Source organism: Frieseomelitta varia, unplaced genomic scaffold (genome assembly GCF_011392965.1).
Source record: "Frieseomelitta varia isolate USP_RPSP 00005682 unplaced genomic scaffold, Fvar_1.2 scaffold_349, whole genome shotgun sequence".
Classification (NCBI taxonomy): domain Eukaryota; kingdom Metazoa; phylum Arthropoda; class Insecta; order Hymenoptera; family Apidae; genus Frieseomelitta; species Frieseomelitta varia.
In genome coordinates, this window is record NW_025110089.1 from 29996 (window position 1) to 42144 (window position 12149).

At 39.7% G+C, this 12149-nt stretch overlaps 2 protein-coding genes across 2 annotated transcripts; one reads left to right on the forward strand and one right to left on the reverse strand.

Moving 5' to 3' along the window:
* Positions 1–7: 7 nt before the first annotated feature.
* LOC122530631 (39S ribosomal protein L16, mitochondrial) lies at positions 8–1622 on the reverse strand. The gene is made up of 6 exons (XM_043657751.1): positions 1309–1622; positions 1176–1241; positions 939–1096; positions 733–864; positions 530–640; positions 8–442 (listed from the first exon to the last, which is right to left on the reverse strand). The coding sequence occupies exons 1-6, from the start codon at positions 1346–1348 to the stop codon at positions 227–229; spliced, it is 723 nt and encodes a 240-aa protein (XP_043513686.1). The 5' UTR covers positions 1349–1622; the 3' UTR covers positions 8–226.
* Positions 1623–1780: 158 nt separating this feature from the next.
* LOC122530626 (cyclic AMP-dependent transcription factor ATF-2) lies at positions 1781–4628 on the forward strand. Its single transcript, XM_043657741.1, has 7 exons — positions 1781–2137; positions 2298–2391; positions 2473–2618; positions 2681–3003; positions 3081–3297; positions 3384–3729; positions 3795–4628. The coding sequence occupies exons 1-7, from the start codon at positions 2087–2089 to the stop codon at positions 4190–4192; spliced, it is 1575 nt and encodes a 524-aa protein (XP_043513676.1). The 5' UTR covers positions 1781–2086; the 3' UTR covers positions 4193–4628.
* The last annotated feature ends 7521 nt before the right edge of the window (positions 4629–12149 follow it).

Genomic DNA, 12149 nt, shown 5'->3' on the forward strand with positions numbered 1-12149 from the left:
ATAATAATTTGTACATTATGATTTTTATTTGTTCATATACATAGCTATGAATGATTTTATTGCCATGATCGAGCAAATAGTAATCCTATAAATTTGAGGTACTGATGTGCTACTTGTATTATATTGCAATGAAAATTGAGTACTTGAGACTGATAAATGGATATGAGAATTATATGTAGAAATCAGACTGACGTTTAATTGTTTTAAGCAGTATATACATTTTAAATTAAAGATATTCATTAAACCATCTCCTGTCATATTTTGAAATCCATTTGTGGCAGCCAAGCATGTTGTTCTGAATGATATATTTCCAAGTCCATGGGTTTAGATTTGTCTCCTCCATTATTTTCTTCTTCTCTGCCATTTCATCCATCATTTCTTGACTAACTGCCATAGCGTGGCAAGGCAGCCTTTTCGCAATATTTATTAATATAGGTTTCACCTTAAAAAAAATTATGCGTAATATCGCATGTTAGAATACTAATGATCGATAACAAATCAAGAGGTTACAATAAAATTTCTTCAATACCTCGAAATATTCTATGGTACCGCCGACTTCTACGATAATTTGTCCTGCTTTTACTGGAGTAACATAATGATCTATGGATCCTTTTCCAGAACCCATTCGCATTCCTTGAGTCTTATATTATATTAAACATAAATTACAATTCCAATCTTATATTAAACACAAATTATAATTGACAATTTCGAATATTACTTCACATCAATTACCTTTTTAGTGATAGGTTGCCAAGGTGTAGGTATTCTCCAAATTGCAAATACTTTAGTATAGTCTACATTTTTCAAAATTGTCATACGGATCATTTCGAAATTCTGGTATCTGAATCTGCCACCACTTGTCGCCTGAAAAATTTACTTTCAGATATTTTGCTAAATCAATATGGAGAATTTTTTAATTTTATTATTTATTCCCTTACTACTATGCCATATTGTTTATGTAAAAGGGTATTATGATATTCTTCTGGACCACGCATTAATCTCAATTTCTTTTGCATTCGATAAGATCCTACTTGAGGTGGAAGTATAGGCACTCTTGGCACAACTCTGAGCTTGTTACGATTAGGGTATTCAATATCTGCAAACAATAGTTAATTGTCAATAATATATATGTTCTTTGTTCTATTTTATATCAAGCTATTAATTTCAAGTACAACCTAACTTTGTGGGTGCTGAGAAAGACTTTACTCCAGCTACTGGTACTGATTTAAATACAGAACATGCTGTAACATAATGCAAATTACTAAAAATGAAAGATTTTTAAAAGACAACAATCGTTATGAAACTTACATGACAACAACGATTTCGAGATATTTCTATACAGCTGCATTTTTACAGTAACTTTCTGAATCTTATGCTGTTAAAAATATGTAGCAATATTATTTTTTAAATGCTGTCGCTTTCTAACCTTTTTAACCTCAAATCTGTACTGAATTTCAAATATTTTTTTAAAATATAGAGATAATACTTAATTTCAAAATGTTTAAAATAACAATATTTTCAACTTCTTTGGTACATCTCTATTATAATGCATTTATAATAATATTAAATGCAAATACATAAATACATTTGTTGCACAACATTGCCTTTCTTTTTTTGGAATAAACCATTTGCTGCTATCTATCGATCATATTTTATATTATTTGGTTGAACAAGTATGTGCTGCCATCTATCAAATTTTTAATGCTATTATCTTTCAAATCCACAGTTTTGGCGCGACTTATCTAGAAAATAATGAAATGTTCCTAGACAGAAGTTACTTTATACGCTATGTAGACGTCGTTCTATCATTTTTGTAACGAAAGACTGTTGATTTTTGGTTGTAACAGCTGATTCGAATTAGTGTGTCAAAATATTCTAAAGAACTGTGTTTCCTCAGACGTATTTGACTCTGAGTGACTTAGAAATTGTAAAAGGGCCAACATTGAGCAAAGACATGTATCATCTACATGAAAATATTCAAAGGAATGTCGCTTTTTGGCGAATCGTCTTGTATTGCGTACGCTTTAGAGTTTGTTTTTTTGTTATGTCGTATCTGTGAACTGTGTACAATAAATAGTAATTGACAATGGCAGATAACGAAAAAATTTTTGCTTGCTCCTCAACTGGTTGCAACATGGTAAATATGTAGCCTCATTATGTTAAAAATGATGAACATTTTGTTTTGATGTACCATCCTGTGAATTCTTAAGTTGTCCTTTTGACTGAAAAAGAAGGAAAATATGAATTTGTACAATTGTTCGAATATGTTATTTAAATATTTTTCACTTATCTTGCAGATTTTCACGAATGAGGACCAGTTATCGATTCATAAGAAGAAACATGATATGATGTTAAATCTTGGAAACAGCTCCAAGAATGGCAGTTTCGTTGGTAAGTGGCAGAAGCTTTCATCTTTGGATTATATTTCAAACATAGAGACAAATGAAAAGGAGATACTTGTACATTTCACAGCGGATCAAACACCTACCCCGACGCGTTTCATTAGAAACTGTGAAGAAGTTGGCCTGTTTCAAGACTTGCAAAATGTAAATCCTTTTGAAGAAACTTTTAGGAGGGCAGTAGAGTCAGGGAACACTGGTACATTGACAGTGCCAGAGGTAAATAATGGAATTAACATAAATGTCCATCTAATTGACCTATCATATAAGTATCTCCCCAGGCTGGAATTACAGATGATACTCTGCATACACCGCATATATTTCCCCACATAGCTGACGTACTATCTACTAGCAATCAAATGTTGTCAGAAAATTCTGTGCAAGAGTGTGCCAGTATATCGATCGCTGAAAAAAGCACGGAGGAAAAGAATACTATTGATGCTGACGTTTGCAGTACTGTGAAACTCGCTGAAACGGACGAACAAACCTTAATGAAGAAGAAGTTAACTATTGAACGAAACGTAACGTTAACAGAAAATATCATTGATCAAGTGACACACACGTCGATAATGCCGAAGGTTTTACAACAGTCTAGCCCGCAATTGTAAGTGTTTAATTTTCATTTCGTTAAAAAAATCTAACATTCCTGAACAAATGAGCGAAGAATAAATTCTTGTGAAGATCGATTAATGGCGAGGAGGTACAACTGTTACTAAAAACGGCCGATGGGAAATTAATGCAACTGTCGGCAATTCCGGTTTGCGATTCTGTTGATGCGACGAATGTGCAATCGTTGAAACAACAAACGGTTGTCATAAGAACAGAACCTCTTTTGCATTGTAGCACGAGATTGGAGACCAAGAAACCAACAGTTTCGACGCTATCGCTAGCAAAAATGGTATCTCGCTGTATAATTTCGAATATATTTGAATGTAATAATTATCTCCTTTCGGGAAATTAATATTCTTGTATAATATTATACAGAAATTAAAACAAACACTGACGAAAGGTACCAGCTCACAAAGTCAGAAATCCAATAGCAATTCCCGGAAAGATGAGTTAAATAGTTCCAGAAAGGAGAATAGAAACAAAACGGTAGAGGATCAATTGAAAAAGAAAGAAATTCTCGAACGGAATCGTGCCAGCTCGATGAGAGCAAGAGCCAAGAGAAAAGCGTGGATACAACAGCTGGAAAGAACGGTTGCTAATGTGAATGAGACCAACGTGGCTCTGCAAATGGAAATCAAGGTTTTGCGAACGGAGGTTGCTAAGTTAAAGACGCTTCTGTTGGCTCACAAAGACTGTCCCGTCACGAAGGCGATGCAAACAGGTAGAAACGATTATTCTCAATTTAAATTTTATTCTTTATTTTATTTCTTTATACATCGTTTACAGGAAACGGTATAGTACTTGGTCCAAAAATAATATCCGTAAATTCAGACACTATAACGAATCCAATTCCAATGACGTCTCCGATAAAAAGGACTTTTTCTTCCACGGACTTACCTATTATGCCAAAGAAAAAATTATGTCTGGCAGCCTCGAAGAATCCCATAATCTTCCCGAAGGTAGATTGCAATACGAATCTATCGATGCCTAACACTGCATTAATAAAAACAGTACCTACTTTAAAAATTATGAGCGTCGGGCAACTATTAGCAGAGGAGGAGCAGAAACAAATTTTTATCGTGCAGAATCCTTCAAAAAAGGTAGAGAATCCAACTAGACAAATAATTCAAATTAACCCGAATTACGAGATTGATCAGAACGCGTCAAAAATTAATGAAACGTGAATTTGCTCAAAGATATAAAGATAAAAAAAAAAAGGTTAAAGTCATATTAAATTTCCATGAGAAAATGACGTTTGGTATTACAAGCGTGATTAAGCCACGATTATTTCAAAACTTGCGCATTTTGGTTAGGAGTTCGGGCGGGCTTTGCGTTACACAGAATACATGATCATACAATGATTATACATTTCTTTCTATTTTACTCTTTACAATGGGTTTCAGTATGAACCAATTTAGGTTCAAATCAGCAAATGAGAACGATAAAAATGAACATGAGAAGTTTTGTCTATTGTTTTATAACAAATTGAAGAGCGTTGTTTCGAAATTTATTTATTTTCACACAGTATTGTTTACGTGTGTATCTGAATCGTATATCGTTTATTTATTATAATAAATCAAATATTTGCTGGCAATGTTTTTTAACTGCTTTATTTTATATGGTTACACGATTAATAAATTATACAGCCATGTTAGGAAAAAAGGAAAACATGTGTATCTATGATATTTATTATCCACATACATATAAAAGATCTGATATGTATATTGTACAATACCATTTTTGATATAACTTAAACATTCAATCGTTCAAATAATTATTCGTGTCACATTACATGGTGTCTTTTAATGTTAAAAACCTCGAAATTTTAGAATCACTCAGGGCACACATACAATCAATTGTACATCAATTAGAAATTATAGAAAATTTCAATTATAAAGTCTTCCCGTCGAATGAGTTTCTTTCCAGTCCAACATTATATGCTGTAAGAGATCTCACGATGATTCTGTGACCCTCGGGCCCTTATCAGTTCTCCGTCCAGTCGTCTAACAATTCTACACCGGACAGGAGAATGATAAGGGGCTTTGGGCACGAAACGCCTCGACGAGGCTACCCAAAAACCTCCTTTGCCGTTTGGTATTCAATCTTCACGTGATTTCCTGCGGATTCTGAAAAGAAAGAATACCCTAATCTACCCCTCGAACATATCGGTTTTTCCCTAGTTACATAAGCACATGTGCATCTCTCTGTCTCTCTCTATATTTATACTTCCGATGAATGACAGGCATTGATAGAAATAAGTAATTACCGTCTCCTGCCATGCCTGAATGCATTTTATCGCGTGATTTTATCTAATCGCCAGTGAAATTTATGTTTATTCACCGATTATATACGTAGAACGTAGTGACACAGTTTGCAACCAATCTGGTATTTTGTCGGCGAGTTTGCCTCCTGTGTCCCTCTCTCTCTCTCGATGCTGCTACGCGAGACACGCCAAACCACGATGAAAAAGGTCTGTGCTTTTTCGGCAAACAAGATTTCCGTCCCTTGAGTCACACGGATGACTCACGCGGCCAGAACACAACGGACCAAGTGAGATGTAACTGAATTATCGGTTACTCGGTAAATACCAACGGCTTTTCTACGTCGATAAGCCCGTTCGATAACTGTGCCGAGTTAGGTAAAACGTGTCCTTTCTTCGTACTCCGACGAGTATCTTATCGCTCATGAAAAAGCCGCAGGGCGTTCTCTAGGTTGCATCTGAAGATGCACGGGGAAAGTAAATCGAGAGAGATCGTGGGACAAAACGCACGAAGGATTCGTGAATACCATTCGCGTAGGGAAAGGAAACGGATCTTGTTAATGCAATATCTTTGGATGTCTTGGAAAATTTGAAGAGGAGATTGAATTTAATTCTTAGGCTTCGTTCAGATCAGTCAAATTATTCGAGTTGAAGTTAATTTTATGATGTGAAACTTTCCCTTACTTTTATATGAAAAATTGAATAACAAACGCACACTGGCAAAATCAGAAACGTCATTTGAGATTAAATAAACCTCGTTAGGGGGGAGAATTCAAATAAGTCGACTGAGCTGGAATTTCTCTGGGAGGAAACACAAAATTACACCAAATACGTCCATAATTCGATTCATCTGAAAGCTTCGCTCAGATTGCTATTAGAGTGCTGTATCGTCGAAAGGAGAATTGAATTGAAATCGTTGGATTAGAAGAAAATCGTGCAAAGTACAAGCAATGCCCTTAATTCGATTGCAAGTACGAGAAAGTGTTCAGTTGCACGACCAAGAGACTTGAGGAGCCCCGTACGTACGTTGCTCGTTGCAATTCCAACTAGGCATGTCATTCTTAGAACCCTTGCCGCTTCTACGTTTTTCACTTCCAACTTGTGGACAGAAATAGATCACATTGCCCCTCGCGTGTTCTCACGTTTTACGGCCCTGAATCACAGCTCGCATGGCTATTATACAACACGCGCAATCTTCTAACCTTGGTCCAGGCTGACCAGTTTCTTTCGTTTTCGATATCCGCGGGGAATTTACACCGTGTGAATTTAAATCCGCGGAAAACGCGGCGTCACTGAACTTCTTTCTTCGAAATCTGAAAAAGATTCTTCGATATTTCGCTTTTCATCAAGTTCAGTTCTAGGCCTCTCTAGTTAGAGTGCATTGGTCTATAAAATATTTTCTAAATCAATAATTCCTCGATACTTTGACGCATTTCATTTTTCAGTTTTCATCTTTCCGCGATACATCGACGCTTTTCCCCCAATTCCTAGAAGTAAAGAAAGTATAGAGTTTCTTGTGTACCGTGATACACCCGTGTAAAGAGATTGCCCTTTATGGGGTTTCCAGCGATCAACGGCCTGTGGCTTAATTGATATCGATCTCATCGGCGTCGATTCGCAGCAGCAACAGTGAATTCAAAAAATCAGTAGTCAGACGCGAACGCGACCCATTTGTCTACTTCGCTCGGGCTTCAATTTTCTCGTTGACTTCGAACACTGCGTATTCTATCGTAGTCAACCTTCTCAGGGATATTGAAGCTTGCGTTAGCTTTCTTCCCGATTTTTTTGATACATCCTCTGACACATTTTCGATGTAATAATATTTCTTCTATGGTTAACGAATTCCTTAAAGTTTGAAAAAGCAAAATTTCGATTTTCTTGACGGGAGTTCTGTTTGTTAAAATAAGAACGTGATTCAGACATAAAAATTCGAAGACTATATCGGCGTATAACATTAGATCAATCGGCTTCTATACCAGATACAAATGATTATAATTAAAATAGTATGATGAAAATAAAATAGAAATATATGTGTCAGGTTCTGTTCTCGATAAAATTAATCTTGCTAATATATCATATAAATTATGACTGAAAGAATTTGATAGTTGTAGTATTAAGAATTGTGAATAAATATCCTTGATTCCATGAAACCCATTGAGGAGTAATCAATCTTAATTCCCAATAGCCGCAATTGTACATACATTATTCCTCTCAGAAGAATAAAAAACAAAAAAAGTATTTATCTTTTTGTAAGCTCTAATAAGTTCCTTGAACAGTTTAATCGGAAATATCCAAGGTTTCGGCAGGCGAATTCCGTTTTTCTAGATAAGCACGCGTTATCTATCTATTCACGCGATATAAGTATAACTTCTAAAGTCGCCTTGATACTTTAATCGTTCAAGAAAATTGTTTAGAGCGCAGATATATAGAAAACAGCAAGCAATCATGTTACATTTACGATATAAAAACAATGTTGCAACGTAATTTCATTATTAATTAAAAAAAAAAAAAAAAAAAAAAAAAATTTCAAAAAAAAAAAAAAATAAAAAAAAAAAAAAAAAAAAAAATTTCTAATGCAAGAAACTATGTCGACGCCAAAAATGCTAGTCGATTGAAAAATACTAAAATTATTTCTAAAATAATAAAAAATAAAATGTTCGTGATTTTAAATGCGGATGAACGTTTTGAAACTTTGCAGAAGATCTCGTAACGTTACAGAAACACGTGCGCCCGGAACATACACGTGGTTCCAAAGTTTATAAATCCATGAGAAGAATTTCCTTGACGAAACGTGCTATCTTCTTGAAATATACGAATAATTATCAACCGCAACGCGATTAAATAAAAATTCCATACACAAGATATTGCTACTAAATTTCGTGATAAACGAAACAAAATGTGTAAGGAGACGCGACACGCGTTCGTTTATTTTCTTTCGAGCTGATTTCTTTTTGGGAACGAACTGCTACGTAGAATTTCACGAACGAACGAACACTTCATTTGTTTCAGACTGCGTTCAACTATTCTCATCTCGTCGAAAACGAAATACCGTGCAAAGGGGAGATCGAAAAATTCAAAAAAAAAAAGTTTGATCGTCGTCCTCGATTTATCTCGTTCCGACGTAATTATGCTATCAAAGCAGTGAGCAAAGTAAAAATTCATTTTGTTGCAAAACGTGTGCTTTGATGCACGAGAACGACATTTGTCAATATATATACATAAAACCTATGCGAAAATAGGAACAGACTTACGTTATAGTACGTATTACAAACGTGACAATAATTTGACTTATCTTTTTTTTTTTTTTTTCCACAAAAACTCATGCTTTCTGGAATTCGATGAAGAACAGATTTCTGTCACTAGACGAAAGTTCCTCTATTGCAAGCCTCGCGTGTTAACTGTGCGAGCGTACGAGCGGAGCGGTGATAAGAGGATGCGCGCGCTTATGTCGGAGGATATCGGCGGAAATGAAATAAACGGCACGCAGGGAGACTCGCGCGTGATTTTACGCTCCTGGCTAGACAATATACGGTAGCCGATAGCCTTGAGACACACGTCCGCTTCCTTTTATTTTTACCCCCCCGAGACAACGGACACTCTTTCGGCAGCGAACTCTTTTCGCTGTTCTCTTTTTCCCTTCGGCGATCGTGCAACGATTCAAAACCCGCCACCACACTCGTAGTAGTATACGCGACCGATGCACATTTCACGTTGTCAGAAAACGACCGGCTAGTTCGCTGGCTCGCGCGCTACTGGCACCGCCACGCCACGCAACGACAAATCTCATTTTCTCGGCTAATGAACGAACGTACGCACCACCACGCGACCACCACACGCGCAAGGACAACGAGCAAGTTTTCTAACCTCTTCTCCTATCCCATGCAGACTGGTCTTTGACCGGTCACATGGCGCGAACCGTGGAGCGGCCGCGACCGATCGATCTGCGTCCAAAATACCCTTCTGCTCTGCTCTCCTATCTCTCTCTCTCTCTCCTGCTCGCTCGCTCACTCTCTGTTCCCTTTCTCTGTCGCTTGGCTGCTGGTTGGATCCTCGCTACACTTCCTCTTCGTCACAATGTACCACCCGGTATTTTCTCGTTTCACGTTTTCGTACGAAAACGCGCACGAGCAAATCACGCCGCATCTCTCTCGTTCTCGAGAATGAGCCAGACTCCGCGAGCTCGTAAGAAACCACGAGCACGGGAGAGCGCATCTCTTTTTCTCGCTTGCTGTGTTATGCGAAAGGGAGAGAGAGAGTGAGAGAGTGAGAGAGTGAGATACTTGAACGCAGCACAGAGAGAGCCAATCGTCGAGGACCCACGTAGTCGGATGCTGATGTAACGGAACCGGGGATTGGTCGCTGCGTGTTCTCGCCGCAATGCTCGTGAATCATCGAGCGATATCGATAACGAACGGCGAACACGCGTCGACAAATGTGTCTCGCGCACTACTGAACCGTTCCACCGTCGATTTCGGACTTTTCGGCCCGATCACTTTTCGTCGCCGAGAGAGGGGAAAGGAACGAGAATCCTCTCTTTCTCTCTCCGATGCTCGTACTCCGTCTCTATCGGGCACATGCGTGGCGCCATCTTTGAATTTCCCTCTCTTTCTCGGTCCTCGGGTTCCCCCCTCTTTTTCTCTCTCTCTCCCACTCTCTCTCTTTCTCTCTTCGAAGCCGCGCCAGCCTCCCTCGTCCTCTCGCACCGCGATTCACGTTCATCTCTTTCGCGCGCGCTTCTCGCGAAAGATGCCTTGTGCACCGCTCAAACACGAGGCACTCGAAATTTCGATTTTTCGAATTTCCTTGGGAATCTTCTGAATTTTCACCTGGGCGGAGATGGTTACAGGTTACGCTCTCGGAGAATTTCGGGGAGAAGCAGACACGTGCCTCCCCCGTGGCGTGGAAGAAAGGAGGAGGAATCCCACCGCCGTGACACGCTTCCTCGATACGAGAATCTAAAAGATTTGCATCTATGAGACAACATTTCACGAGAGCGTCGCGTTAGAAGTTTAGGGGGACGGTTTGTGCAGGAGGATGAAGGAGGAGGAACCGCGCCAAAGATGCCTCTTACGAAAGAGCACGTTTTCCGGTCGATTTCCGCCGGGGCAGTCGATGACGTTTCGCGCAGTTACTGTTAACTACACCCCATTCGTGGCTTTAATTACGTATTTAGACCAAAGCTCCCGGCCTGTCCCCGAATCATGTCCTTTCCGAGCTAATTAAAAAGCGCCTCGAGTGTCTCTTAATTCTGGTGGAAGCTCGCCAGGAGTTTGCTTTTCATCTTGGAGGCCGCGTTCCTGGCAATAAAGAGCTGCCACGAGCTGCTTAAGCGTACAATTGATGGCAAAAATCGCAGCCAAATATGAGGCGAAATACGAACCCGCGGATGCAGCCAACAAACGCGAGAGGCAAAAAGAAGAAGAAAGAAAAAAAAAAAAAGGTTGGAGAGAACGTTCTGCTCCTGAACGTTCTTTTCTTTTCCTTCTTTCTTTCCTTCCATTTTCTCTCTCTCTCTCTCTTTTTCTTTTTAAGTGACCCACCAGTATAACGGATTCAAGGATCTCGGACAAATTAGAGGACAAATTAGAAATCGTGCCGAGGAGCAAAGAGGAGGCCAAGTGGCTGAGCACGGTGAGAAGCTAAGCAAAGAGGGTGGTAAGCAGATACTAACATTGGCCTGCGGAACGAAGTGACTCGATATCGGGGAGTGTCACGGCGTTAGCCCCGAATTAATTCCTCTGGATGGTCGGGGGATTCTCCATTACCAGCGGTGGAACGAGCAGCAGTAAAGTGTTCCGCCTTAAAAAGAATACCTGCACCTCCATCTCGACTCGTCCCGAGGAATTGCTGCTCTTCGCAACCCTCTTTTCTCGCTTCTCCCGAAACTCCTTTTCCAGCTTCGCCCCTCCTTCGCTTCTCTCTCTCTTTCTCTCTCTCTCTCTCTTGTGCCGTCCGCCGCAAAACGAATTGTCTGAAAAATTTGAAAGAATGCCTCGCCCTCCCCCAGCGTCTGGACGAGCATTAAGCGAGGTATGGCCACCCCCCGTTTGCACAATATTCGTGCGGCTCTCGACGACAATTTGCGAACTGTCGAAGGCTGAAGTTCCTCCCGAACTCTCCTCTATTGTACAATTAATCGTTCGGTGATTTACCAGAGACTTAAATTGTCATTCGACGATTGTTCTTCGAGGCATTACCCGCTCGCCTTGAACGAACGCGCCGAAGCCCCGAGTGAAACTGGATCAAGTGAAAAGGAAATAAGATTCAATTAAACGAGACGGTTAATTGGACGATCTTCTTCACTTCGTCCCTCTTCCCCCACCCCCTGGGTATTTACAAGGGAAACCTTGTGCTTGGCTCGATTCGACATTTGCAACGGCTAATACACCGGTAATTACAGCTGTCGCAATTACCACGTGCTTGTAGTATCGGCTGTCTCCTATTTGGAAAATCCAAAGAGGCTCATTCAAGGCTCCGTCGTCAAGAGCAGATCGATCCGCAGATGTTCCTGTGGGATGTGTCTGGAAAAAAAGCTGGTTAACCTTAGAAGATTTTCCGGTACTGTGTACACACTGGCCATTTTCCGACTAGTTCCTTTCGTGGTGTGCGGCCGACGGAAGGTCGAACGAAACGAGCTGCGTTTAAGAAGGAAATAACATTGTTGTCCGTGGGCACACGTGTCGCACAAAGGCCGAGGATATCCAAGTAGACCTCGTCCCTGGCCAGTGCGAGCATTTCAGCTCACCCATAGTTGGCCTGACGTTCCATAAGTGGCGGACTAATTGTATTCCATGGCCGGTGACCTTCGGCCCAGCTGTTTTCTGGACCTGCAAACGAACCAAAGACGACACTGGTTAATAACTAAGGAGTCGAACGTGCAG